We start from the raw sequence: 27,768 nt of genomic DNA, 5'->3' as shown, positions 1-27,768 counted from the left end.
CCCGTTTGCTGACCTGTGCCTAACTGACTTTGACAGATTGTCTGCCGAAGTTCAACGCCCATCGAAATGGCTGTGAAGGAAAAGATTTCTATGTTTTGTCACGTGAACCCTGAACAGGTTAGTGCTGCTCTTTAGATTTTATTGCCTTGCAGGCACTTCTGCTGATGCCAACGTTTTGTATCTCTTAAATTATCATATTACTTTTCATGGCGTTTATGAAAGCTTTGGGAGATTCATATCCAACCATGGCTCACTTGCCCTTCAGTGAACGATCTGGAGACTCCTGATTCCTCAGATTGATTGCATGTTTCTTTGCATAATCACTCTTTAAGTTATAGGTATAAAACCGGGTGGGCTTTTTAACTTACAGTCAAGTCTCTAGAGAGAGAACCATATGAAGCCTGCTTATTGTCTTTTTATCTTGTCTTTCCAGGACACTTACTGCTTTCACTGCGATTTCTCCTTTGTACGTGTTACAGCTTAACTCGCCCCAGACCACACAGTACATCGACATTCACACTGTCACTTCTGATTACATCAGTGCCTCAGTTCAATTCATCGTTACAGAAACTGCACTGTGATTTGGGCTCAGGTCCTCTGTCCTGCAGGACTTTCCACCTGGGCATCTGAGAGCCAGCTTTTCCTTTTTCTTTCATTCTCTTATCTCTGTCTCTTGTTTGCAATAAGGCTCAGGTGCAAGGGATCGGAGTTGGCTATAGTTTAAAAAGTGGTATGAATGGTGTGCAGGAAAAGGGTGAGGTTCCCCAGAAACCTTTTGTTTTCTTTAGTTTAGCTCTGGGTTCTCAGAAGCCTAAAAGCCATCTAATGGGATTTCTGCATCTCCCTCCTGCCCAATGCTTCAGGTCAGTGCGCAAGGCTGAACCACTTTGAAAAATATGATGGCAGGTTTAAAGGACTCTCCTGTATTTGTATGTCATCAAGCCATTTTGAGTTTGTTCGGTTGTTTTTTTGTACCCTTCCTATTCGTAAATACTACTTCGTTGTGGGTATTAAACAACTATAACCCAGTTTCCGGAATAGAAGGATACATCTTTTAGAGTTGGGTTGCTTAGAGCTCTGAGAACAGAAGAGATAGTCCAAACTTTTGACCACGTGGAGTCTATTTTCTATATAACTATAGATTCTGAAGAATGCTCTATCCCATCAGTCCACAGGCTAGTTGATTAGCCATTTTTCAGCCCATCGTTTTTTCTTGTCTGAGGCAGTGCTCCCATTTCTTAGTTCCTAGTGAACTTGCGTTTAGAGCTCCTCTCCTCTGGATTGCTGAGGGGGGGATGGAGGGTCAGAGGTGTCTCTGTGGATGTGGTCCGTTACCATGCTATTTGAAAAAAATATCTCTCTGGCCTGGAGGATAAATAAGTAAATAGCTTCATACTCCATGCCTTCCACTATGGGAGTTGTGACTGTCCAGAGATTTCGTTTGAATTAGTAATTGGGATGAAGCCTCAATTCAGTGACATCTCAGCACTTTGAATTGCATTGGCGAATGCACAAGTGAGACACGATAGTCTTAAGTGGCAAGTTGGCTTTGTCCAAATGGCTTAGGAACCCCTGGTTGGATAGCTATGGATTTGGGAAGACTGAACACATAGAGTTGGCAGAACATTTATTTAGGATGTGGCAGATCCTTAAATGCCTGCCAGTAGCCCCTTACATGTACTTGAGAGGGTGGTGAAAGCTCGTTAGAATAAGTGTGAAAAACAACCACACCACCTGGCATTTCAAGGAGCTGGTCTCCTCTCACAGGTGTAATTAACTTGACCATGTTCAATGTGTGCTTGTAAATTTACCCAAATGAAAGGAGCAGACAAAAGCAACTCCAGCAGCAGCAGCAACACCAAATGAATGAATAAGCAAACTGCATACCCACACTTAGAAGACAAGACGTGTGTATTCAATGCTACTCCTTTAACCTAGACTTAGAAGATGGTGCCCTGGGCCATGTGTCTTAGATATCAACAAATAAGGCACGCGTGTTTCAACACCAATTCTCTGACACCAGCTGGGAGTCCTGCGATTCAGCTTGGACACTAACTACCTGGAGTGAGTGTCAGACTCCACAGGTTTAAGGGCTTAGTCCTTTACAGGACTGCCTCCCACTTCAGATACCAGCCACGAGTTTCCAGTGTCCCCAAGCCACCCACACTTCTTCTTGGCTGAGTACAAATTTGGGGTTTCCCATAACCCTCTCAGTTTTGATAATTCTCTGGAATGACTCACAGAACTCAGGAAAGCACTGTATTTATGATTAGTTTTATTATAAAGGGTGCAAATGAACAGCCAGATGAAGAGATACATAGGGCAAGGTCTAGGAGAGTCCCCAATGCAAGAGCTTTTGTCCGTGTGGAGTCAGGGTTCACCACCCTCCTGGCATGTCTGTATATTCACCAACCAGGATGTTCCCTTGAGTCTCAATGTCCAGAGTTTTTATTGGGGTTTCATTATGTAGGTATGATTGAGCAAATCATTGGTCCCATGATTGAACTCAATCTCTAGTTCCCATCCCCTCCCCAGAGGTCAGGTGGCTGACAGCTCCAGCCCTCTAATGACTTGGTTGGTTTTTCTGGTGACCAGTTCTCATCCTGAAGCCATCTAGGGGCTACCCTGAGTCACCTAATTAGCATAACAAAGAGACCCCTGTCACTTAGGAAATTTGAAAGGATTTTGAAGCTCTGTGCCAGGAACTGGGAACAAAGACCATATGTATAATATTTTCTATTCTACCACAACATCCATGGTTCCGGAGGTAGAATAATGAGTTCAAAGAGTTTTATAATTGGATCAAACTAACTTTGTGTTAATTTTGACTCTTATTAAAGTTGCTGGGTTCTTGGTTTTCTTCTCTCGGTATAAATAAATGGGCAGTCTCTCTTGAGTTTTGCCTCATCCTTGAATTCATTCTTGTGGCATATTTGAGTCATTCCACTTAAATATGGTGTTTTATCATCATTTATCAGGTCATATGTATCCATGATGTTTCTTCCACATACCGAGTGCCTGTGCTTTTGGAGGAACAAGGCATTGTTAAATATTTTAAAGAGAGATTGGATCTGCCCATTGGTGATTCTGCAAGTCATTTGCTTTTCAAGTGGAGAAATATGGCTGACAGGTACGTGAAAGGAATTACTAATGTAATCTTTAATAATTCTTGGGTTTGGGGGTAGGACTGAGATGTACCTTAAAGAGTACCTATTTAGCATTCAGCTTTCTGTATGTGTGTGTTTTGGTCTGAATATATCTAATGCTTTAGCACATTGGTAGAGTGTTTTGCTGTATTTTTTGAAGATTTCTGGGGCTCTGATTTTGCTCTGCTTAAACCAAGGTGAATTGAAGGAATTTAGATTCCAGATGATTTCTTTTTTAAATTCTGGGAGCTTTTTGATTTATTTATTAGTTTATTTCTTAGTTTCTGAATATTTTGAATGAAGGTTTTCTTTTGTTCTGTTTTGCTTTGTTTTTTTTCCTAAAGATTGGCACCTGAGCTAACAACTGTTTCCAATCTTCTTTTTTTTTTCTTTTTCTCCCCCAATCCCCCCAGTACATAGTTGTATATTTTAGTTGTGAGTCCTTCTAGTTGTGCTATGTGGGACGCCACCTCAGCATGGCCTAATGAGTGGTGCCATATCCGCACCCAGGATCCGAACCTGCGAAACCCTGGGCCGCGGAAGCAGAGCACACGAACTTAACCACTCGGCCACGGGGTCGGCCCCAACTGTTTTGGTTGTTTTTTAAGATTTGGCTAACATTTCCCAAGAAAATCCTCTTGGATGGGAAGTTTTGGCTCTTATCATTGTCGTTCCATCCTGCAGTTATTAACTATCAGCATTGTTATAAAAACCCCTGATAGGTTTTAACTTTAAGACAATCATATTAATTTTAGCAAGGTTTGTCTAATTTGAAGTCATATGCAGATTAAATCCCCATCATCTGTTTTCTTTTACTAAATGTAGATGAGGTGGGAGTCCATAAAGGCCTGGCTGCCCGGCTTCTGGTGCGGCTTAGATAGAGGCAGGAGGGGCGGCAGTTACAAAGGTGGGCTCTGGTGTTGCTAAGGAGTAGATCTTAAAAGTCCTCATCACAAGAAAAAAAAAAATTGGGGCCGGCCCTGTGGCCGAGTGGTAAAGTTTGCGTACTCTGCTTTGGTGGCCCAGGGTTTCACCAGTTTGGATCCTGGGCACGGACATGGCACTGCTCATCAAGCCACGCTGAGGCGGCATCCCACATGCCACAACTAGAAGGACCCACAACTAAAAATATACAACTATGTACCGGGGGGCTTTGGGGAGAAAAAAGAAAAATAGAATCTTTAAAAAAATTGTAACATTGAGCAGTGATGGATGTTAACTAGACTTATTGTGGTCATTATTTTGTAATATATACATATATCGAATCATTATGTTGTACACTTGAAACTAATATAATGTTATACATCAATTATATCTCAATAAAAAATGCCGGAAGCTCAGGCCTCAGGCAACGTGGCTTCAGACCCCAGCTCTCCCTCTTACTAGCTGTGTGAATTTGGGCAGATTACTTAACCTCTCTGGGCTTGTTCTCCCATCCATATATAACAGGGGGGTACTAGTGCCCACGTTACGGCAATTATGAGAGAAAACACATAAGGCCTTAACATCACATCAGGCACTAAGTATGGGTCACTGATGTCGGTTACAATAATTAAAATGATTTGATGGGACAAAATTGCTGACCTTTGGTAGATGACTAGTAGATTGAAGTTCTCTTATCCTTTCACTTAAAAATTTGCACAGTGTTTTAGAATTTCTAGGGTAAGTAGAATCAGGAACAAAGTACAGTTTCTGACCTTAGGTACTCTAAGACCTGGAGATACAGTCAAGCCCCCGCCCTCCACACTGCTTAAGGAAGTAGTCACTTGGTAGGGCTGACCCTCTTTAAGCACTAGAAATTTTAATATTTTGACTCTTTTTATTGGAAGTCGTTCTAAATTGTACTCTATGCTTCTGTGCTTTTTAAAGCCAGTGTTTGGTCTTCATATTAGTTTCCTGTGGCTACCGTAACGTATCGCCTCAAATGGATGGCTTAAAGCAACAGAAATTTGTTCTCTCACAGTGGTCGAGGTCAGAAGTGCAAAATCAAGGCATCAGCAGGGTTGGTTCCTTCTGGAGGCTCTGAGGGAGAAACCGCTAACGCCATGCGTCTCTCCTAGCTTCTGAAGGCTGCTGGCCATCCTTGGTGTTCCTTGGCTTGTGGCTGCATGACTCCAGTCTCTGCCTCTGTTATCTCACGGCCTTCTCTGTGTATTCTTTCCTTCTCTTCTTTTATAAGGATGCTTGTCTTTAGATTTAGGGCCCATTTTAATCCAGGATGATCTTATCCCAAGATCCTTAATTTAATTGCATCCACAAAGACCCTTTTTCTAGATATGCTCACATTCATAGGTTCTGGGGGACATATATTTTTGGGGGTACCACTATTCAGCTCACCGCAGTCTTCAAACAAAGGGAGTATTGAACATCAGTCCCTCTGTGTCATGTTGGCTGTAATGTTGGTTCATTGGTAATGGTGGTCTGGAGTGTCCATTCTTTAGGCCCTGTCCCCTCAGTACAGCCTGTGGTGAGATACAAGGGAGGCAAACAGAGGTCAAAGGGCAGCCTTGATCCTGGAGGTCCAGTGCTGTTCAGAGGCCAGGGGTCCCTGGTTAAGCTGCATGGGAGAGCTTGCCTGAGACCTGAGGCCAAAGTGGGGACAACCCTGCCTCTTGGGGGACCTGCCTGTAGGGGGATGAGTATGCAAAGCAGACTCCTCATCTGCCTCCCACCAGCAGCTCACAGCGTTGTCAGTGGTCTGCCTCACACCCAGTTGATGGCTGAATGGAACGCCCAAGAGAGATGCTTGGCTGGTCTGGGCAGTGCTCCGTGAGCCTAGCCTGCAGGTCCAAGAGGGAGAGAGCACGAGGGGAGTGGGCTCAGGATATCTTCCTAGATGGCAGCTCTCTTCTCTGGTCCATGTGACTCGGTGAACTCACCTGTCCCACCCAGCTGATGAGTGACTCCTCCTCCCCTGGGAAGACCAGACATGAGTGAGTGGAAGAAGGAACTGGCGGTGTTGACTCCAGTCCTGCTTCCTTCCCGGGAGCAGAGCTGATGTCCCTTCATCAACGGGGGAGTGAAATTGGATGTGAGGGTTCAGCCCAGCTGCTGTGCTCAAATGTGGTTGTGATTGCCAGTTCCCACACGCCAGACACCGGGACAGGAAGCACTGACCTCTGCTGTCGTCTTGGAATCTTGGCTCGCTACCAACTTGCTTTGTTACCTGCGTCCTTTATGTAGTGCTGGGGTGAAACACAGGCAGCCACGCAATCTCCATAGCAACATAAAATTAAGTAGCAAGTTAAAGTCAGCAGCCTTCTCTCAGGTCTTTAGTCACTTTCCTGGAAAGTCACCTTTACTGTCAGTTTTGACTTCTCAGCTTCTTGTGCATTTTTTTCCTCCCAGCCTGTTTGCAGCCACGTTTCTCTTGCATTCTTCACAGGTGTTGATATGAAAGAGAAATATTCCTCATCACGGTAACATTTTTGTTCTAAGGTGTTTGGGGAAGGGTTTGCTTCAAAGCCCTAAAACATCTTCAGCCCCGAGATCACATTTCCACATACTTAGTATCAGACCAGACATTTTTCATGTTCTTTGAAGAGATTTCCTGACAAAAGCAACAGTAAAGATTGTCTCTCTAATGGTAGAATGTGATTGAGCGTCTTATGTAGAATGGAATTTTCTCATAAAAGTGATCTAAATGGCTTGTAATATTTTAAACAGTTCCCTTAGCATCATTCTTCAGACATACCGTGAATAACCTGCCTTTCACGGGCCAGCTGGGAATGTAACAATTTTTAATGCAGACACGTTGAATACATCTTCTTATATAATGTCACCTTACAAAGTTAATATTGGAATGTTTCCTATTGACTCTCAGAATGCTTTTTCTTATGCAATGTCACCTTATAAATGAATTTAAGGACAGCTCATGTTTATGAGATGGGAACAGCTTTTTTATTTTTTATTTGTAATGCTTTTACCTTTTTCTCTGATGTACTCTCCTTGGATTTATATCTGTGCCTGCTTATGCAAGCCAACGTTGGGATTTCTTATGATTTTGAAATCTGTTGGCATACAGATATTCATTCTTTGGGGGTGGGTAGGGAGTTGAGTTAAGTATATCAAGTTTGAGGCTAGTCTGCTCCTAAGGTTTTAAAAAGTGCCTTGGGATAAGAACAGTGGCTGTCATAGTGTTTGTGATGTTACGTTGCGTGCATATAACCTTTAAGCTTGTCTTCCTCCCCAGATATGAAAGGTTACAGAAAACATGCTCCATAGCCCTGGTTGGCAAATACACCAAGCTCAGGGACTGCTACGCCTCCGTGTTCAAAGCCCTGGAACACTCAGCCTTGGCCATCAACCACAAACTGAATCTGATGGTGAGCCCTGGTCTTTTGCATATTTCAGTCATTCACTCTGCTATCTCGTGGTTCAGAGAGGCAGGTTGTGTTGAAGGCTCCACAAGACACTTCCAGAATTGATGATTCGCCAGGAGGACTCACAGGACTCAGCATGTAGTTGGATTTATGGCTAAGATGTATTACAGTGAAAGAATACTGAGCAAAATGAGCAAAGAATGAAGTATGGGGGAAACCGGGCACAAGCTTCCAGAGTCCTCCCCCAGTGGAGTCACACAGGTTGAGCTTAATTCTCCCAGCAATGAGCTATAACAACATGTGTCAAGTGCTGTCTCCCAGGAAAGCTCATTAGAGACTCAGTGCCCAAGGTTTTTATTGGGGGTTGGCCACATAGACACCCCCTGCCTACCGAGTACCAGAATTCCAGACTCTCAGAAGGAAAGCAGGTGTTCAGGATAAATCATGTAGGTTCTACAAACACTGTAGGCACAGTGAACCACTCTTACCAGCTCTGGGAATGGTGGGAGCCCTCCCCAAATCCAAGTTCCCAGATGCCAGCCAAGGGCCAACCTTGTAAGCAGGCCTTTCCAAGGACAGCGATCAGGCCTGCCATGTTAGCTTTTTTTCTGCATACAGGTTTAAGGCATGATCCTGAAATTAGGCTTTGCACATCCAGGGACATATGTACTTCATGCTCATTTAAGTACATTGTATTTGCCTAATAAGAAAATGATAGAACTTTTCCCCCCTTTAGCACTGGAATTGAATCCAGATTTTAAAAATGCCATACATATATGTGTGTATATATATATTCCTATTTCTAACTTGGAGGACTGATATCTGGCAAACAGTAGTTATTTGTTTTTTAAAATGAGTATAATGGGATAGCAGAGGTGGAGTTATCGTGGATAGCCTGGGTATATTCTTTGTCTTTGTTAAAATAGAAGCAGTACATGCTCAGTGTGGAAAATTTAAGCAAAGCATAATGTAAGATGCAGAAAGTGGAAAATTCTTCTTCCCTGAAATCCCACTTCTCTGTTGTACCTGTCATTCCCAGTTTGGTGCATCTCTTTTGAGACTTTTCTCTCTCTCTATATGAACATTTATATTTACTGATACTCTGTCTGGATATATCACAGTTTAAGCAAGCCCTTGTTATCTTGATTTAAATGATAAAACCTTTATACAATGAGCAAAAAGATACACTTCTATGTACCAGAAATTTAGTAACTTCCACTTCCACACCAGCTTAGGACCTATCCAATTTTTCTCTCACCTCTTTGCAGCCTCTTGCTTTTCTAATCACTTTTTGTTTTTGGCTTTCCAAGGGATATTTCACTTCCTGTTCTTCCCACTCTGCCAAGTCCCCGGCCCCTTGTAGAAAAAAGAAAACAATAGAAAATTGTTATAATATAAATTTTAAAATCTTGTATCTTAAGATATATTCAGATAGTAATTTTTATGAAAGAAATACTAAAATAATATAGCTATATGGGGACTGTTATGTACATAGGAATTGTTGTGTGTGATTTTTTTATTTAATAGAATTTATTGACGTTAGCTTCTACCAAGTACTATTTGAATCATGGTCTTGTCATATTCTTTTTAGACCAGTTTGCTGCTGTGTTTATCTTGCCTGGCTTATTGCAGCAACTTTGTAACTGGTTTCCAGTCTTCCCTCCATTTTCCACATTATACCAGAGTGAGCTTCGAAAATCACTCTCTGTTCTCTCTCTCCCCTTACTTAAGACCTTTCAGTGGCTTCAACTGGAAACTTCTCCTCTTGCTGGGTAGAGGAGGGCCCCGAAGTGGACACCACTTTCTCTCTTTCCTCTGAGGGTTCATACAAGCTGTTCCTTCACCTCCTCCCCTCCCTCTGTCTCCTGCACACCTTCCTGCCTGCCTCCCAGCATGCTCACACATGCTCATCTTGCTTCTGCTCCTCCTCGAGGGCTGAGCTTCTTGGACATCACCTCCTCAGAGATCTTCCCTGCTGGTGCTCCTTCCCTTCTTTCCTCCGTGTCCAGGTCTAGGTTAGGTGTGGCTCCTGGTTACTTCTGCAGCATTCTCTTCTTTGCCCATCGTAGCCATTGTCACACTATGGTGTGGATGCCTGGTTATTTGGTTTTGTAATCTTCCTGAAAGATTGTAAGAGCCACAAGACAGAAATCGTGGTTTTCTAACCTAAGTGACCAGTCCGGTGTTTGCATAATAAGTGGTTATTGAATAATTGTGTCATAGTGCTGGACAGCTCTAATATTTTCCAGTATTTATTTTTCTTAAATGTTCCTTTAATCTATTGGATGTTTTTTAGTACATAGACTCGATTGATCTGGAGCAGACCACTGAAACCGAGGACCCTGTGAAATTCCATGAAGCTTGGCAGAAGCTATGCAAAGCTGAGTGAGTCCTGGGGACCATCCACACCAGTTAGGAGAATGCCATTGTGCTTTTTCCATAATGATTCGATTTACCCCAGTTACTAATTTTTGTTCATTTTTAAAGGTAGTTTGGATTAGTTCTGGCCATTGCAGGTGGTTGTGCCACATTCACACTGCCTTTACTTTGTAATGTGCCATGGTAACGTTAGTGGCATGTGCACTGGAAATGGTTTTATTTTGCGGAGGATGGGGATACTGTATTGGAGAGAAAGTGTGTTGATGCTACTAAAAGATGCAGAGATCTTACATATACAAAGTTAAAGTACGAGAATGACAACCTTCTCTCTTGGTTTTATTTTCTTTTCCACATCATTTGATTCTAGGTTTTATTTCATAAGTAACCGATAGAACTCTTGGGGGCAGCACTGTATTGTGAGGGTAGCGTGACCCTCCCGCTTTTTCTCTTGAACTCTTGTCTTTTCAAATAAGAGTGTTTATCTAGAAGGTCTCTAAAGTGTCTCCCAGCCAGGAAATGTTCATGTGCCACTACATAATTAGTGATTGAAATCAAAGGTTGATTTTACCAGTTTAACTCTTTCTGATTATGGAAGAGATCTTAACATTTTTTTAATAGTGCTTTTAAAAGAACCTTAACCTATTTTTACTCAGATAATTCTCTCAGTGGCATTTTTAATCGAATTGCATTTCTCAGTCACTATGCGCACATGCCGCAGACACCTATCAGAAAATATATTATATTGAGGTCAGTTGTGAGAAGTTGTCCCAGCTTCTTCAATAACATTGGGAGAATTTCAAGAAGAAAGTTCAGGATGTGAAATCATGTAATCGATTCTGAAAGTAGACCCCAAGCATATTCTCTAGCGATGGCAACAAGTCTTGGATTTGAGATCAGTAAGCATGGCTGGCTGAAAATAAGAGCTTTAAAAATAAAAATAATGTCAAATTCACCCTCATCTTATCTTGATTGCAGTGGTGTTCTTGTGCCAGGAGGCTTCGGAATCAGAGGAACATTGGGGAAACTCCAAGCGATTTCTTGGGCAAGGGCAAAGAAGATTCCTTTTCTGGGTAAAACTCATGTTTATGGATTCTGACTATGAGTTTATTTGATTTTTTGACACGTGTTGGGGTAACACTTGGTAAGATTTGTTAACGTAAAAGGTGTAATCTCAGATTTGAATATTCAGGCGCCAAACAGTCTGCTATGGGGTCAGCAAACTATACCCTGCAAGACATACCTGGCTTGTGGTGTTTTTGTAAATAAAGTTTTATGGGAACACAGCCACCTCAATTTGTTTACATATTGTCTATGGCTGCTTTGGTAGTACAGTGGCAGAGTTTGAGACCCTACAGGCTGCAAAGCCTAAAATCTTTACTATCTGGCCCTGTACTGGAAAAATTTGTTGATCTAATAGAACTTACTACTGTTCTGGTTGTGTAGCAAGAGGCTGGGAGAAGTAGCTGTCCACACCTGCCCTTACCTTCTCCTATTCCCACCCGAGTCCGTCTTTTTACCACTTGAAGCAGAGAAGCATTCAACAGAACTCCACAATGTTCTTTCTAATCAGAAAAAAAGTGTTTAAGTTGAAATTTGTGTGCTCTTTCTAGAAATGATAATGCAGAAAGACTATCCAACATTACAGGAACAGCTCTGTTAAAATTCGATAGAGCTGCGTCTTTTTAATGCTTTTGTTCAAATTGCAAAGCATGGCTTCTGGACCAGTGAAACCAGATGAAACGGAATCTTGATGGGCTAAAGCAGCCCTGCAGTTGGGGATTCAGGCAGGAAGTGGAGTGGGGAGAGGCTGTGTTTCACACTGTGCTTGGATGTACTGGTGGGTTTGTGAGCGGAGTGGACAGGCTTCGGTGCCTTTTACTATCAGCAGACTGTTCCTTTTCCCCATTGCCTGTTCTTTGATTAGCTTCCTAGACACTCTTCACTTGGGATCCATTTTCAAAAGAGAAGCCAGGAGTAGTACCTTGATACCTTGGTTTCTTTTACCCATCTATGCTCATCTGGGCCACTGTTTTCTTTTGAAGTAATCTTGTTTGGTTTCTGTCTAAACGTGGTTAGTGTTCTTCAGATAATTTTCACTGTATAGAATAGTTTGTAACTCTTTTAGCTTTCTCTTTAACACAGCGTCTCTTTATGTCCAAGCCATATGCATCTTTCTAAAGTTCCCCCAGAGCGCTCAGCTATTTCGTGCTTATTGACTATTGTTCTGGCGTGCCAGTATATTGATTGCTCTCTCCTTTGAGTCCCTTGTATACCTTGGATGTATCTATAAAAGTGTCTGGAATGCTCCTTGGCATTTGTTTAGTGGAGACAGTTTGTGGGCCGCGGTGAATGTGGAGATGGGTGAAGGATGCATCCCTGCGACAACAGATCTGAGGCCACACAGGTCTCTTTTCCTCCTGATTGAGCTCTCTGTTCAGTTCCATTTTTCTTCTCCCTTCCCTGCTCTCCACCACCTCTGAGCCCGCAGGGGAGGTGCCAACTTCCCCAGCTGCTGCTCTTTTCCTACAGTGAGGTGATAGCGCTGTTCTGGGCTTAGCAGCCTGGCACAGACTTCCGGCTCCACTGCCTGCCTTTAGGCGCTGCTTAGATCCCAGCCAGCTGGCCAGCCTGAGGCTCCCCTCAGGCAAAGCCCATATATAAGGCTGTGAAACTGCCTTGAGCAGAGTGTGTGAAGTCTCAGCCCCCGGAGACTCCCTCTTGAGTTGGAGTGTTGTTAGATATCCTCTGAAGGAATCAGGTGCTCTGGGACAGCCCTGCAGCCCACACGTACACCTCGGTTTAGAGACAAGTTTGGAAGGAGGCAGATTTGCCTTTTGGACCTTGCTCTGTCCTCTCCTGCCCTTTTCTAGCCTCACATTCCTTCTGCCTCAACTCCGGGTTGTCCAGACCCCTTCCCTGCCTCTGCCACAGGCATTCTGAGGGCAGAGGTCCAGCAGCGAACCTGACAGGCAGAGTCTTGCTCTCCCGGAGCCTGCATTCTTGATGGAGGAGACAGACAGCAAACAAATGAACAGAAAATACGAAGCAATGCAAGAGAGGTTCATTTGCCTTATATATGTGCTTTTTAAAATAGGAATTTGCCTTGGGATGCAGCTAGCAGTGATAGAGTTTGCAAGAAACTGCCTTAACTTGAAAGGTAAGTCTGAGATTGGCTAATAACCTTTTATTAAAAAAATTCTTATTATTTAAAATATTTTCAGCAATATTGGTGAATTATTGAACTCGTTTCTTCATCTTCAGATGCCGATTCCACAGAATTTGAGCCAAATGCCCGTGTTCCTATGGTAAGTGGCCTGTTTATCTTTCTGGCTTGAGTCATTGTCATTTTGTTTCTGGCTCTAGCCTAAACTCATAAGGAGTGTTTATTATTATTTTTTCATTACAACATCAGGACATTTTAAATTATATGTTTATATTTAAATCATAATAACTTTATGATTGTCATTACTATCATTATTATTATTTTTGCATCAAACTGCTTTGTTCTCAAATGGTCCATCTTGTCAACTGTGCCTTGAAGAAAGACACCATCCTGGACTGATTTCTCTTTGCAGCCGTTTTCAAGCTTAATGTTTAGGAAAGGATTAAATTGACTGTGACAACAATTTGTAACAGCTAATATAAATAAATGGGCTGTCCTGTTTCTGGACTCATCCCCCATCTGTCTAGTTTCCACATTGGCGGTCATCTGTCTTTCTAAAACAAAAGTGACAACTGTTCTTCCGCTGCTCCTCATCTTCCACTGATTCCTTTTCCCGTAACATATTCAGTCCAAGGTTCTTGGCCAGGAGTGAAGTCCGTCGTGTTTTGTCACCTGCCGCTTTGCTAATTCATCCCGTGGCCTGCCCCTCCCTCCTGCACTCGAGGTGTTAGGTTTGGACAATCTGAATACGTTTTATAGATGTATCCTGCGGTTCCCTACACCTGAGATGTCCCCCTTCTGCCACTACGCCCCCCCCGGAATCTCAATACAACCAGTGAAGAATTTAGTTAAAAAAATAGACCAAACTTGATTACTGACAACTTCCTATTCATCCTGGGAAGCCTCCCCTGGCCTCCTTTCTTTCCCTGCCGTTGCCTAATGTACCTTGCACACACCTCTATCGGAGTACACACCTCACCATTGTGATTGGCTTTTTAAAAAACAGTTTTTTGAGATATAATTCACATACCATAAAATGTAACCATTGAAAGTGTATAACTCAATGACTTTGCATATTCACAGATCTCTGCCACCATCACCATAATCAGTTTTGGACGATTTTGATTACCCCAGAAAGAAACTCCACACCCCTCAGCTGACATCCCCAGTCCTCCTATCCTCCCAGCCCTAGGCAACCATTAATCTGTTTTCTGTCTCTATAGATGTGGTTTTTAAAAAATTTTATTATTTTATTGAGGTCATAATAATTTATAACTGTGAAATTTCAGTTGTACGTTATTATTTGTCAGTCACCATATATATGTGCCCCTTTACCCCTTATGCCCACCCCCCAACCCCCTTCCCCTCTGGTAACCACTAATATGTTTTCTTTGTCCATGTATTTGTTTATCTTCCATATATGAGTGAAATCATATGGTGTTTGTCTTTCTCTCTCTGGCTTATTTCGTTTAACATAGTACCCTTAAGGTCCATTCATCTTGTTGCAAATGGGGTGACTTTGTCTTTTTTTATGGCTGAGTAGTATTCCATTGTGTGTGTGTGTATGTATATATATATATATAAAATATATACCACATCTTCTTTATCCATTCATCAGTTGACGGGCACTTGGGTTGCTTCCACGTCTTGGCTATTGTGTATAATGCTGCAGTGAATGGGGGGGGGTGCATAAATCTCTTTGACTTGTTGATTTCAAGTTTTTTGGATAAATACCCAGTAGTGAGATAGCTGGGTCATATGGGATTTCTATTTTTAATTTTTTGAGAAATCTATAGATGTGGTTTTTCTAGACAGTTTATATAAGTGGAATCATACAATATGTGGCCTTTTGTGGCTGACTTCTTTTACTTAGCATAACGTTGTCAAGGTCTGTCTATGTTGTAGCATCTATCAGTACTTTGTTTCTTTTTATTGGCAAATAATATCCCATTATATGGACATACTACATTTTATTTATCCATTCATCCATTGATAGACATTTGAATTGTTTACACTTTTTGGCTCTTATGAATATGCTGCTGTATATATTTGTGTATAAATTTTTGTGTGGACATAATGTTTTCATTTCATTTGGATGTATACCTAGGAGTGGAATTATAGGTCATATGGTGACTGTATGTTTAACCATTTGAGGAACTGCCAGACTCTTTTCCAAAGTGGCCGCAGCATTTTACATTCCCACTAGCAGTGTATGAGGCTTCCAGTTTCTCCACATCCTCAACAATCGTTATTGTCAGTCTTTTTGATTATAGCCATCCTAGTGGGTGTGGAGTTGCAGCTCCTTGTGGCTTTGATTTGCATTTCCCTAATGTCTAAGGATGTTGAACATCTTTTCATGTGCTTATTGGCCGCTTGTATATCATCTTTGGAGAAGTGTTTATTCAGATCCTTTGCCCACTTTTAAATTGGGTTATTTGTCTTTTTATTATTAAGTTGTAAGAATTCTTTATGTATTCTAGATACAAGTTCCTTATTAGATATATAATTTACTCTATTGACATTTGGGCTGGAGCGTTCTTTGTTGTAGGGAGGCTGTCCTGTGCCCTGTGGGATGTTCAATAGCATCCTTGGTCTCTGTTCACTAGATGTCAGTAGTACAGTTCTCTCAATCCCCAGTTGTGACACTAAAAATACCTCCAGACATTGCCAAACATCCCCTGAGGACACAGGCAGAATAGCCCCTGTTGAGAACCACTGATTTAGAGAAATCTAGTTCTGTTCTTCTCCCTTCCAGCCTATTCCGTTCTTTCCCTATGGCAACCATTAATTCTTTTTTTTGTATGGGTTATCTTTCCATTTTAAAAGTATAAGTAAACCTGAATGTCTACTTGTAACCCCCGCCCCTTCTTAGATAAATGGTAGCATACTCTGCACATGTTTCCTGCTTTGCTTTTTTCACTTAACACTACATGCTGGAGTGGAGAGCATAGCGGGGAAGGATAGAGAGTCTTCACTCCTTTTTATGGCTTGCAATTCAGACTATAATGAGCCATGGCTTCCCAGCCAGATGGTACTTTTAAGTCTTATGCTCAGAAGACCTAATTCGAGTGAAGAGTTCCTTATAAGGCTTTAACATAGACATGTTTCCTGACTAATGGCTGAAATGGCTGTGCCAGGCAAACTATAGGTTTTCTTTTTTAAGATAATACTTTGGGGTAGAAAGTGACTTTACCAGTAGGTGCCACTGTTAGATAGCTTTGGCAAGGTTAATTCTTTGATGACTGTCCTTTACTGGGGGTGTGTGTGTGTGTGTGTGTGTGTTTAAAACGTATACACAAGGTAAAAAAGTTAAGCCCTACAGAAAAGGTATAAAACGGCCTCTCATCTGCCCCCCATCTCACCTCAGTGCCCTTCCCCAGAGGCAACTACCTTCATCCATTTCTTTTGTTATTCTTCCAAAGATTGTGTGTGTGTGTGTGTGTGTGTGTGTACACCCACCTACCCGCACACATACATGGATACATGTTCCCTTTTGTAAAAATCCATATGCTAGTGTGCTTGAGACACCATTCTCTCTTGCTTTTTGTACTGATCGCTCCACATCAATGCACAGGGCTCTCCCACGTGCTTGCCTTGCTGGATGCATCATTCTTTATTTAACCAGTCTCATATTGATGAATATTTAGGTTGTGTCCATGATTATGCTACTTTAAATCACGCTGCAAATTACTATCTGTGTACATATGTCCTTGTACCCTCGCATACGCACTTCTATGGGATAAATTCCTAGAAGGGGAATTGCTAAGTCAGGGGATATGCGCATTTTACATTTTGACAGCTTCTATCCTCCTAAGTGAGATGAGAACAATAAAACCTAATTGCTACTGAACATCTTTATGGCCTGCAATCAGTTTGTCGGAGAAAAATAGCCATAAGAGCCAGCCTTTGTGACGATGGTGAGAAGTCTTATTAAAGAAAAAGACTAAGGTAATAGAATCACCAGGCAGCAAACACCAGGAAGGCTGGGGAATCACTTAAACTCGAGCAAATAACAATGACTTACAGTGGGTAATGGCTGTTCTGGCCCTCCTAGCTAAAAAAGTAAATAATTTGGAAACCAGGAGCCTCCTTTAGGGTATATTTGCTGCTAAAATCTGTTTCATGAGTGTTGGGGAGGAAAAATAATTTTCCCTCTATCCTTCTAGGTTCTTGTCTGAGACTTCACTGTCATAAAAGACAGATTAAGAGGAGAAAAACAAAGAGGAGTTTAATAACATATATACCTCAAGTATACATGGGAGAGACCCAGCAAAACTAAGTGACTCCCCAAAATGGCCTAAGTCACCACCTTAAATACCATCTCCAGCTAAAGATAAAAGAAGATGGGGGTCAGTTATGGGAGGCGATCAGGCAAAGTACAGTAAACAAGGGTAAAGTTGTTATGCAGATTTAAGTCCCACCTTCTCCATTGATAAGACTTTCTACAGATTTGGTCATCCTCCTCTTCCTGGTACTGAAATGGAGACACTCTTACAAATATAGATTTCCCTTATAAAGGTAAATGTCTCTTCCAAAAGGGTAGGTTTTCAGAGCTTCTCTTTTATTTGTTGTTTCTTAAAAATAATGAGCTCAAGAGGCTGGTGCCTTGGCCTAGTTGTTAAGTTCAGTGCCCTCAGCTTTGGCAGCTGGGGTTTGGTTCCTGGGCATGGACCTACACCACTTGTCATCGGCCATACTGTGGGAGTGACCCACGCACAAAATAGAGGAAGATTGGCACAGCCGTTAGCTCAGGGAGAATCTTCCTCAGCAAAAAAAAAGAAAAAAAAATCAGCTCAAGGTAATCTTCATACCAGAGAGACATATTTTGGGGTGGCAAATTCTGCTCCCCTTCATGGGCCATCATGACTCTCCTTTAGTGTGCCTGATTAGTCTTATGGTTGTTTATGAAATCAGTAGAGACACTGGCATCCAGGACAGATATCTAAGTGGAGATGTCATTTATACACATAAAAGGAGAAACAGATTTTTCTCTGAGTGAAGGTAGACTCTTTTTGAGAGTACCAGGAGAGAGTGAGTAACATTTATTTTATTGTGTCATTTCTCTTCTTAATCCTCAAGGTGAAATAGAAGTCTCTGGAATTTTTCAGAATATTTAGTGTTATACAGCAAGTCTGATTTTTTGGCCTGCTTCACAGTAGTTTTACTTGCCTTCTAGATGATGCTTACCAGGAACACAGCTGTAACTGACTTGCGTTCTGACTTTATATCAATCACGTGGCTGCTGCTGACACCCTTGACCTTGAATTTGGCTTCACATCTCTCCAGTTTGTGTAGAAGATAGTTCATGGTGTTAAAAAACAAAATTCAACAGAGTAAATTTGAAGATCTAATTGGCTTTATTCAACAATTCATGAATTGGGCAGTATCCCATCTAGCAAGTAGAGAGATACCGCAAGGAGCTGTATAAAATGAAAGGCATTTATAGGAAGGAGGGTGGGGCAAGGAAGTTATTAGCAAAGAAAAAGAAAGGATTATTTTGGGCCAGGACATCGTCTCTTTGAGGGGAAGAGAACAGCAGGGGTTTTATCCTGCAGATACCTGACTAATGCTAGTCAGGAAATTCCAGACTGGTCCATTAAGATTACATTCCTGAAATTAGGTCAGGTATGAAATCTAGGTTTGGTCTCATGGTCTTTAGCCCAAGTGATGCCATTTGGGGCCTGTGGTTTTTCTCTGTAACAATGGCACTGTAGACTTTATATTTACAATATTTTTGACTTTTGAGACATATAAAGGAAGAATGATCTCAATCCGATGTTGAGGTAGATGGATATGCTTAATTTTTAGCATTTCTTTTCTGTTTACTGAAAATAGTAACTTTGAAAATCTGAATTTACATAAGATATAACATCCTGGAAACAGAATCCATGTTCCACCTTCAGACATGTCGGCACACACACGCACACTTGGATGGTGGTATTGGTAAGAAAAAGTGAGAAATTCAAAGCATTTTAAGCAGATGCACATGGAAATTTGAGATTGCGGCATTTTATTTCAATTTTAGTTATTTATCATAGATATGACTTCTTTTACCCCTTTTTGATCCAGGAGTTTTCAAAGTCAAAATTAATTTTACATCTATGCAATGGATTTGTGAAATAGTCACATATAATTAAAAGTCGATTCAGGTGAAGGGTAATTTTTATTATGCATTAAGCATAACTAATGCATAACCCTTTCCTGCCTTTAGTTGAAGCCCTGTTTGAAATATTTTCTACTTCCGTGGTTTTTTTTTTGACAACTTCATATGGAAAGCAAGTTAAGAGGCATTAAAACCCGGACAGCCACTTAGAGTAAGCTTTCAGGCAACTTTTGTTACTTTGAAGACTGCTTTACATTTAGAACATTGTATTAAGCATCTCCCAACTAACAAAACAACCTTACAGAAGTCATTTGGAGCTTAGTTTGGGCTAAAGAACTTTTTTCCCATAAAAGCAGCCATCAGGAAAACAGCTATGTTATAGGCAAAATAGCCTTTTATGGACCAGTCTGAGGGCCTAATAGTCGCTTAATCCTGTCTCTGTGGGGATGATAGGTTCAGAGTTGATATCAGGCTGTTGGCCATAGTAACTGCTTTCTATCTGGGAAAAGAAAAATTCTTCCAGGCATGATGGCTGCTGCCTAATGGCAAGGACATCTTTTCTACCTGGCCCTCCCCCTTACCTGAGTCTACATTTCGAAAGGAGACAGAGAGGCTAGGAGTAAGCCCCCATTAGTGAATCACAAGGGGAGTCCATAATTTTAACAGTAAATGAATGACTAAATGAGTTCTTCAAAGCTAATGTATTTTAAAGCTTTTATACCTTGAGCTCAATGGGAGATGCCTTAGGAATAGGTATTTCAATCACTTGAAAGATTTTTTTGCGGTAGAAATAGCTGGATGGTAGCAGAAAGAGATTATTAAAAAGAAAAAAGTCACTGTGCTTTTGGAGCTAGTCCACTTAAGTGCAGTCCTAAATATAGCGTATTACAGATGAGTTGCACCACAGCCATACTTGCAGTTTAGTTGGAGACACAAGGCATAGATTGGTGAAACATATTACGAAATACATGGGCAGTATGTAAATAGGACCTCATTAATGCTACTAGCACTGTCATCTAGAGCTTTCTGCCATGATAGAATGTTCTGTATTGGTGCCATCCAATGTGGTAGCCACTAGCCACATGGGACTACGGAGCACTTGAAATGTGGCTAGTGTGGTCGAGGAACTGAATTTTAGATTTTACTTAATTATACTTAATTTAAATGTCAATAGCCACCTGATCTAGTGGTCATGGTATTACACGGTGCAGGTAGACCTTAGATACTTTAAGAATTCAGAGTCAGGGAAAAATGCTGTGGGTTAGAGTAAGAAGGGAAGATTGTCAAAGGCTTGGAAATTTCATAGAAAGGAGGAGAGGCGTACGCTAGGCTGGAATGTCCAGGATTTGGTCATAAAATAGGAGATAGCTTGGCTGAAGAACGTGGCTCCAGTAGGGAAGTGGAGGGAAATCAAGATTGGTGCAGATTTGTGGAGGTCCCTGAGTGTCAGTGCCAAGATTAATCCTGAAGGCAATAGGGAACCAAGAAGCTGATACCTGTTAACTGTGACATATTATGCAAATACCATACTCATTACTGAAGGCTTTCCAATAGAATGGGTGCTTTAGGAAGATTCAGCTGGCATGGGAGATAGAGAGGGAGAAAAGACTCCTGGAGGTCTCATGTGGTTGAGTATTACAGCAGCGTCCGTCTGTGATCTAAGGAGCCAGGTGGGAGTGGGAGTTACAGTAGAAAGACCTGGCTGGCAAAGCGGCTTTATGGAATGAATCAACAAGATTTACTGACTGGATAGTCAAGAATTATTCATTCAGTAAGTAGCTATTGAGCGTCTCCCATGTGCCAGGCCCCGATCTAGACTTGGGGCTACATCAGTAAAAGAACAGATAAAACTTCTTGCCCTGGTGGAGCCTACAATCTAATGAGGATTGGAGTTTTGTGGCTGACAAAATGCTGGTGCGGTTGATTCAAGAGGAAATTCAGGTGAATCCTGTTGGATGTGGGAGATGAAATCAATATTGGAAACCAGGCCAGGAAGGCCAATGAAATAGCCGTGCGTGCGCGCGCGCACACACACACACACACACACACACACACACACACACACACATACAGACACCATACACCCACACCACACACAACATTTTCACCCTTCTTGAGGGTTAACCCTCAAATGAATTCGTCCACGTCAGTAAATCTCAGCCAGGTGGAGAAAGTATCTCTCCCATGCATTTCCTGTGCATTGGTGGTGTGCCTTCGAGGCCTGCCCAGCTTGCCCAGCTTGCCTGGGAGGCCTCCTGCCTAGCTCTGACCTCCACTCTGGGACCACCTCCCCTTGCAGACTATTTCTTGGTGCCACCTCATCTTCCTAAAGCACATTCACGTCACTTTCTGACTCCTATACCTTCCTGCTCCCTTTCTGACCTTGGTTTGGCATGGCAACCAAGGATTTTCATGATCTGAAGCTAGTGTGCTTTCTTTATTCCTCAAAGCTGGCTTTCCACCCAAAACGTGGTGTGTGCGTCCCCTGTACTGCCTTGTGCTTGGACATGATGTGTTTCCTTGGGGTGTTTTCTCTCTTTTTGAATGTCCAGTCGTGCCCATTCCCTGCAGGCTCCCCTCAAGGCTCCTCCTACAAATTCCAGTTGAAATACCATTTCCTCAAGTAAGCCTTTCCCTAGCCTGATCCCAGATTGACTGACTTAGGATCCCAGAGGTCTGGAAATTTGTATCTCCTTTGGCATCTTGTATAATGCCTTGCCCACAGTAGGTGCTTTATATATGTTGGAGTTGAAAGAGATAATGTGTATTTACTCTGCGAGCAGCTGATTGAGGTCCAGAACATAGGCTAAAATGGGAAGCTAGCATGACCTAGATATTAGAACTCAACAAATCACACGCAACAAAAAATAAAATCCCAAACTATAGACTAATGTTGGTTATTAATAAAGATGTGAAAATCTTGAATAAAATAGTAGACTAATTTAAAAAGCATTAAAGAATAATCGATCATGACTGAATAGTGTGTTTATCCCAGGAGTTAAATCGATTAACGCATCATATTGATCAAACAAAAGAGACAACCTCTATGTCAGCATAGATGCTCAATAGGCAGTCTCCAGTATCTAAACCCTGCTGCTCACAATCTCATAGCAAACTAGGAAGAGAAGAATACTTCTTAAACAAGAGAAAGAATACCTTTTACAAACCAATATCCAACAGTAAACTCAATGGTGAAATAGTAGGGGATTCCTGTTAAAAACAGAGACAAATAAAAGACGTGCACTCTTGTGACTAATAAAGTTGTTAAAATGGGTAATGCTGGCTAATGCTGTCTGGGGAGTGAGGCTGGTGTTTTCCTGCCTGTTTGTAGAAATATGAATCAATACAACCTTTTGGAAAATCAATTGGGGGTCTGTTTCACAAACCATAAAAATATTCATGCCCACTGGCTTAGACATTTGCTCCTCAGAAATTCTCCTAAGGAAATCTGATACGTTGACAGAGATATAAACAGGTACTCATTATAACGTTAATTAGAAGAATCAGAAATGACAATAATCTAAATGCTTTACAATGGGTAAATACTTAAGACTATTATGGGATATCCCTGCAGTGGAATATAATCACTATATAGTCATTAGAAATATTTAGACTATATTACACTATATTAGAAATATAGTCCCTGGAAATATTTAAGGCTTTTTTTTTTTTTAAAGATTTTATTTTTCTCCTTTTTCTCCCCAAAGCCCCCCGTTACATAGTTGTATATTCTTCGTTGTGGGTCCTTCTAGTTGCGGCATGTGGGACGCTGCCTCAGCGTGGTTTGATGAGCAGTGCCATGTCCGCACCCAGGATTCGAACCAACAAAACACTGGGCCGCCTGCAGCGGACCGCGCGAACTTAACCACTCGGCCACAGGGCCAACCCCTATTTAAGGCTTTTGATGCCATGAGTATGCTCTTGTGTTGAATTAGAATGCCACAAATTGTATGTAAACATTCTCTCACTGTATATAAAAATCTCCTTTGTTTCTTGGTGGAGGGGTTAGAAGTCATTTTTCTTTTTTTTGGTTAAATTCCACTCCCACACTCCCCACTCTTCTGTTCCCCTAGCTGGACTCAACAAGTGGAACTTGAGAGCTAACTGTTTCTGAGATTCCGAGAGTCCCAGGAGCACAGGATGCCAGAGCTGGGAGGGCCCTCTGTCTTCCTGTCCCTTTTATTTTACACATCGCATACCAGTACAAAGGCTAGCCCCTGGGTGATGGAGCAGATCTGATTCTTGGTCTTGTCTTCCTTCTATTCCCTGAGAAGGTCATTGACTCAAAAAGCACAGCGAGTGCTGGGAGATGACTTTAAAGCCAAGTGTCTGTTTTTTCAATTCTGTTTCTCACTAGCTATTGATACGAGTTGAAAGTGGAAAGAATGTGAGCACTGAGTAGTTAGGGAGGGAGAGCAAGGAACAGTTATTCTTTTTTTTGGAACAGGGTTATTCTGGTTGAGGAGTGGAGTGAGGGAGTTAGTTTGGCATGTCAGAATTCTTTCCACGTCTCTGCCAACATCTTTGTAGTCTTGGTCAAGATCACGGCACTATTCTGGGCCTTTTCAATTTTTTTTAATCTATAAAATTAGATGCATCAGACTCAAGTTACCTTTAGATCCATTAAACTATGGGAGTCAGTACTTGACGAGGTAAGACATGTTTAAGAATTTCTTTATTAGGGCCTCACCACCGGATTATTACAATAGCAAAGAATGAAACAGAGACTTTAGCCATTCATCTAGAGTAGGGCCACATCCCAGGTGCTCTTCTTTCGGGGCTTAGAATGACATTGTTTCGTTTTTTCTTTCACTGGGATATCTTTTTCACTAACACCTGGAATTCTTCAAAACTAACTTCTCCATCTCCGTTCTTGTCCAGTTCTTTGAAGAGGTCATCAATGGAGCTTGAACCCTAGTTTTAGACAAAAAAGATGGGATAAGTGAGAGGAGAGAAAATGAATCAGTTACCGCTCCACATTCTCTGAAATTAGAGGCACTAGGTCTGCGTTCCAAGAAGGCAGCTGAGTTTTTGGTCATATGCTGCTGAGAGGTAGAGGTGGAAAAACTAACTTTAGCTGTAGTATTGCTCCATGTCACAGAACTGGCTATACTTTTTTTTTTTTTTCCCATATCACACATTTATTATTTTAATATAATCGGGTTTCTAGGTACTCTTCTGTATTTTTCTTTATGCCTCTGAAAACTTTCTTTCGAGAAGGAGCCCGAGGGCTTCACTGGACTGCCGAGGGGCCCACGGCCCACAAACAGTTGAGGATTGCTTTCCCAGGGTTTTCCTGGGAGCTGGTTTTGCGTCCAGCTCCAGGGCTGGGCCGCCATCTAACCTGAGGCAGCATGCATGGCTGGCCACTGGCCAGCACTGTGCCGAGGGCTTTCTGTAGCCTCTGCAGTCCTCCCAACCACTCTGTGGGAGAGACCCACTTTACAGATGAGGAGACTGAGGCTCTGAGACAGCTGCTCACTTGCTCCAGGCCTCACAGCTGGTCAGAAGAGGGCTTGGGGCTCAAACATTGTCTCTAGAGCCCAACCCTTTAACTAGCAATGACCCCAGTTGTTTCCAGACCCTGGGCTGCAGCCCACCTCTGTGCTGTGCATGATGACTTTGCATCAATGGTTCTCACACTTCGTGCATCAGAATTACCAGATGGGCTTGCTGACCCTAGCAAATACAGATTGATGGGTCCCACTCCTAGAGTTTCGGATTCGCTAGGCTTGGGGGGAGGCCTGAGAATCTGTGTTTCCCACAGGTTCCCCGGTGCTGTTGATGCTGCTGGTCTAGGACTGACCACGCTCAGAGAACCACTGCTGGAGATGTTACATGAGATCATGTTCACCTTGACGCCCTATTGACTATTGATATTCCTGTAGTGTCTTAAGCAGACACTTTTTGTCTTTGCCGTAAAACTCAAATCTTAAAGCCATTGCAGCTCTGACTTTCTGTCTGTGACAAAATAGTACCTAGGAAACCTATTGTTTATAAGTCAGCTTCAAAACTGTTTTTTAATTGTGGTAAAAAACCGCATAACATAACCTTTACCATCTTAACCATTTCTAAGTGTCCAGTTCTGTAGTGTTAAGTATGTTCACATTGTTGTGCCACAGACCTCTATATCAAGATATGTCGTAACCCCTAAGATTCCTACAAAGACATTTGGCACTTTGTTGTGATAACAAACTGTAAGGTATTCAGCGTCTGTTTTATAAATACCAAACACTGTTTTCCTGAAGTATTTACTAGATTCTAAACCATACAAGGTGATGATGTAAACAGAGTATAGCTTGGAAAACCTTAGTAATCCTTATGGAAATATAATCAGGTACATGACTTGGTAAGTAGATTTTTCAAAATTTACCATTAGTCTTCCTACCTTTATTCAAATTATAAAAGTCATATGTTTTCTATAGGAAATACATTAAATATAGAAAAATTCCCCAGTCTTACCTTTTAAAACAACATGTTCATGTAGATTGCCTAGGCTTTCCTGTCAGATTATTTTTCTTCCTTTTATTATTATTATTCCTTCCTTTTATTATTATTCCTTCCTCTTATTATTATTATTATTGTTTTTCCTTTTGGAAAAATTTAACAGTTTTTTTAGGATTTAGTCTTTCTCAGAAACCTTTGTTTTTATTTTTAATTAAAAAGTCTCTCTTTCTGCTAGCACCTTGAACTTTTTTTTAAAGTTATTCTATGTTTTAACTAGAAGAAAATGAGAAAATATTGGATTATAAGCTCACTGAATTCAACCACTTTTCTTTATAGTGCTAAAAACAGAAACCTCAACAACTAAGACCAGAAACCTTCTCACATGTCATATTGGCAGAAGGGACATTTCTGGCTAAAATCTGAGAAGCAAATGCTTTCTTCTGAAGTTACAGCTAAATAGTGACCAAGTGAGATGTGATAGTTGCACAGGTTGCTTCTATTTTGAAGGTGGCTTTTAGTTGCAAGGGAAGGCATCGGAGCCCGGACAATCAGCAGTTCCCTGTTCCTCATGGCCTCCAGATGCGTTTAGATTTTGACAACTCTGAGGCGGCTTTGATGAGAAACTTTATGGCTAAGGAGAGGCAGTCCGGAAGATTGTTTAGAAATGCATGGTTGCCTCATTAACACACATTTAGGTGCTTGACGCAAATTAACACAAATTTAAATACTTTTGAAATTTAAATGGTTGTCGACAGAGGGCAATTTGTCAGTGAGAGGCAGGTTTTCTTAAGGGACTGCCAAGTAAGTGTTGGTGTTGTTGAGAGATCCTACCTATAACAGAGAAGCACGTCCAAGGCTGACTGTTATTTTGCCAGCCCCTTTGTTTTCCGAAAGCCTGGCACGGGGCTGCTGATTCCAGGCTGAAGGCCTTGGTGTGTCTGCTTGGCGACCAGCGGGTCTTCCAGGCCCAGCTCAGTGAAAGTGCAACCCCTGCTTCCGTTTGCTCTGGCTAGAGTACTATCCCCCAGGCTGTGAGGGATAGACGGCTCGGCCCTGGCTTTCTAGGAGATTGCTGTCTGAACCGTGACCTGCCACCAGGGGCGGAAAGCACCGGTTCAAGCGATGCTTCCCTCAAGCGATGCTGGCGCCTGGGCTGCTGCGCACCCTGCCCCGGCCGAGCTGCGCTCAGTGCTCAGTGTCGCAGCTCTCAGGCTCTCCCTGTGTCCTTTCCTCTCCGCACCCACTTCCACTCCCCCCATCAGAGGCCGGTTCAGCGGGCTCTGCGGTTGTGCACTCACTTTCAGTAAAGCGGGGAGTTCATTCTGGATCAGTAGCTTCAGCTCCTCCTTCGACAGCTGGTCTGGATCACCTTCTTTGGCTGCATATTTTTCAAAGATTTTCTTCAGTTCTTCAGGAGACTTTTTCACGCTCATTTTGGTGTCCTGTAACTTGGGAAAGAAATGAATTTACCAAAAAGCTGGAGTGGAGTTTTATACTGATGATTGCCAGCAAGGGTTTAGTGCCCTTGGGCTGTTTCCTTGGCACAGGTGGGGGAAAGTAAAGAAAAGGGGGGAGGGAGAGAAGAAATAGAGGGGGAGGAGGAGAAGGGAGGCGGCAGGAACCGTTGGAACTGCACATATTTTAAAGAGAATCATCTTAGACAGTATTGTAAATGTTTGTTCTTAGAGTACATCTGTTAGGAGATAGTCCCTGGAGCCAAACACTTTTATTGGTAATTATGATATTCTTTACTTTTTATGTACCTGGTCTGCGCTCTAGGCTGTGGTCTTGAAGAACCCTGACCACAGCTTCTAGCCTCTAAGTGACTGTTTAGATGGCACAAACCCACTTTCTCCCCAGACCATTATCGTTCACACCATTCTGAAAGGAAGCAGAGTGAATATCAATGCAAGCAGAAGGAGCTCCAGATAATACTAAGATCACACTTACCTGGTCACCCAGCAGTGAGGCAGCTAGGAGAATGGAACAGGAGTGTGAGGAGCTGAGCAGGGTTGTGCGGCTTTTATAGTCTTCACAGGCACACCACGCTGATTATGAAATTTTCCTTTTGTTTGCCTCTTAAGGGTAATTATTAATGGTTTTTGAAACCGAGCTTAAGATTGCATGAACCTCGTAACTAAGGGCAAGATACAATAAAGGGGCCCCTCCCCAATTGCTTCATGGTTCAGAGTCCCAAGAGTAAGCGTG

The 27,768-nt window shown here is 42.0% G+C and overlaps 2 protein-coding genes across 13 annotated transcripts in view; one reads left to right on the top strand and one right to left on the bottom strand.

The window, feature by feature from the left end:
* CTPS2 (CTP synthase 2) overlaps nucleotides 1-27,768 on the top strand; it is an 89,573-nt gene that overhangs the window by 21,274 nt on the left and 40,531 nt on the right. For all 10 annotated transcript variants that reach the window (XR_011434625.1, XR_011434627.1, XR_011434626.1 and 7 more), the window contains 7 exons: nucleotides 37-117; nucleotides 2,979-3,130; nucleotides 7,339-7,471; nucleotides 9,765-9,853; nucleotides 10,823-10,917; nucleotides 12,942-13,004; nucleotides 13,109-13,152. Coding sequence is in view for 7 of the 10 variants with exons in the window: in XM_001915970.6 (XP_001916005.1) it covers nucleotides 37-117; nucleotides 2,979-3,130; nucleotides 7,339-7,471; nucleotides 9,765-9,853; nucleotides 10,823-10,917; nucleotides 12,942-13,004; nucleotides 13,109-13,152 (657 nt within the window). In the remaining 3 variants the exon portion in view is untranslated. The remainder of the gene's footprint in view (nucleotides 1-36; nucleotides 118-2,978; nucleotides 3,131-7,338; nucleotides 7,472-9,764; nucleotides 9,854-10,822; nucleotides 10,918-12,941; nucleotides 13,005-13,108; nucleotides 13,153-27,768) is intronic.
* On the bottom strand, nucleotides 23,772-27,657 carry S100G (S100 calcium binding protein G). 3 transcript variants are annotated; one of them, XM_005613939.4, is made up of 3 exons: nucleotides 27,511-27,657; nucleotides 26,859-27,008; nucleotides 23,772-24,027 (listed from the first exon to the last, which is right to left on the bottom strand). In XM_005613939.4, exons 2-3 carry the CDS (start codon nucleotides 26,991-26,993, stop codon nucleotides 23,923-23,925), a joined length of 240 nt encoding a protein of 79 aa, XP_005613996.2. In that variant the 5' UTR covers nucleotides 26,994-27,008; nucleotides 27,511-27,657; the 3' UTR covers nucleotides 23,772-23,922. The 3 variants fall into 3 exon arrangements, with proteins under 3 accessions (XP_005613996.2, XP_005613997.2, NP_001075359.1); XM_005613940.4 differs by having other exon boundaries at nucleotides 26,859-27,002; nucleotides 27,511-27,608; NM_001081890.1 differs by lacking the exon at nucleotides 27,511-27,657 and having other exon boundaries at nucleotides 23,923-24,027; nucleotides 26,859-26,993.

This window comes from Equus caballus, chromosome X (genome assembly GCF_041296265.1).
Source record: "Equus caballus isolate H_3958 breed thoroughbred chromosome X, TB-T2T, whole genome shotgun sequence".
Lineage (NCBI taxonomy): Eukaryota > Metazoa > Chordata > Mammalia > Perissodactyla > Equidae > Equus > Equus caballus.
Note: the sequence above shows the minus strand (reverse complement) of the source record. Positions and strands in the feature narration are given on the sequence as shown.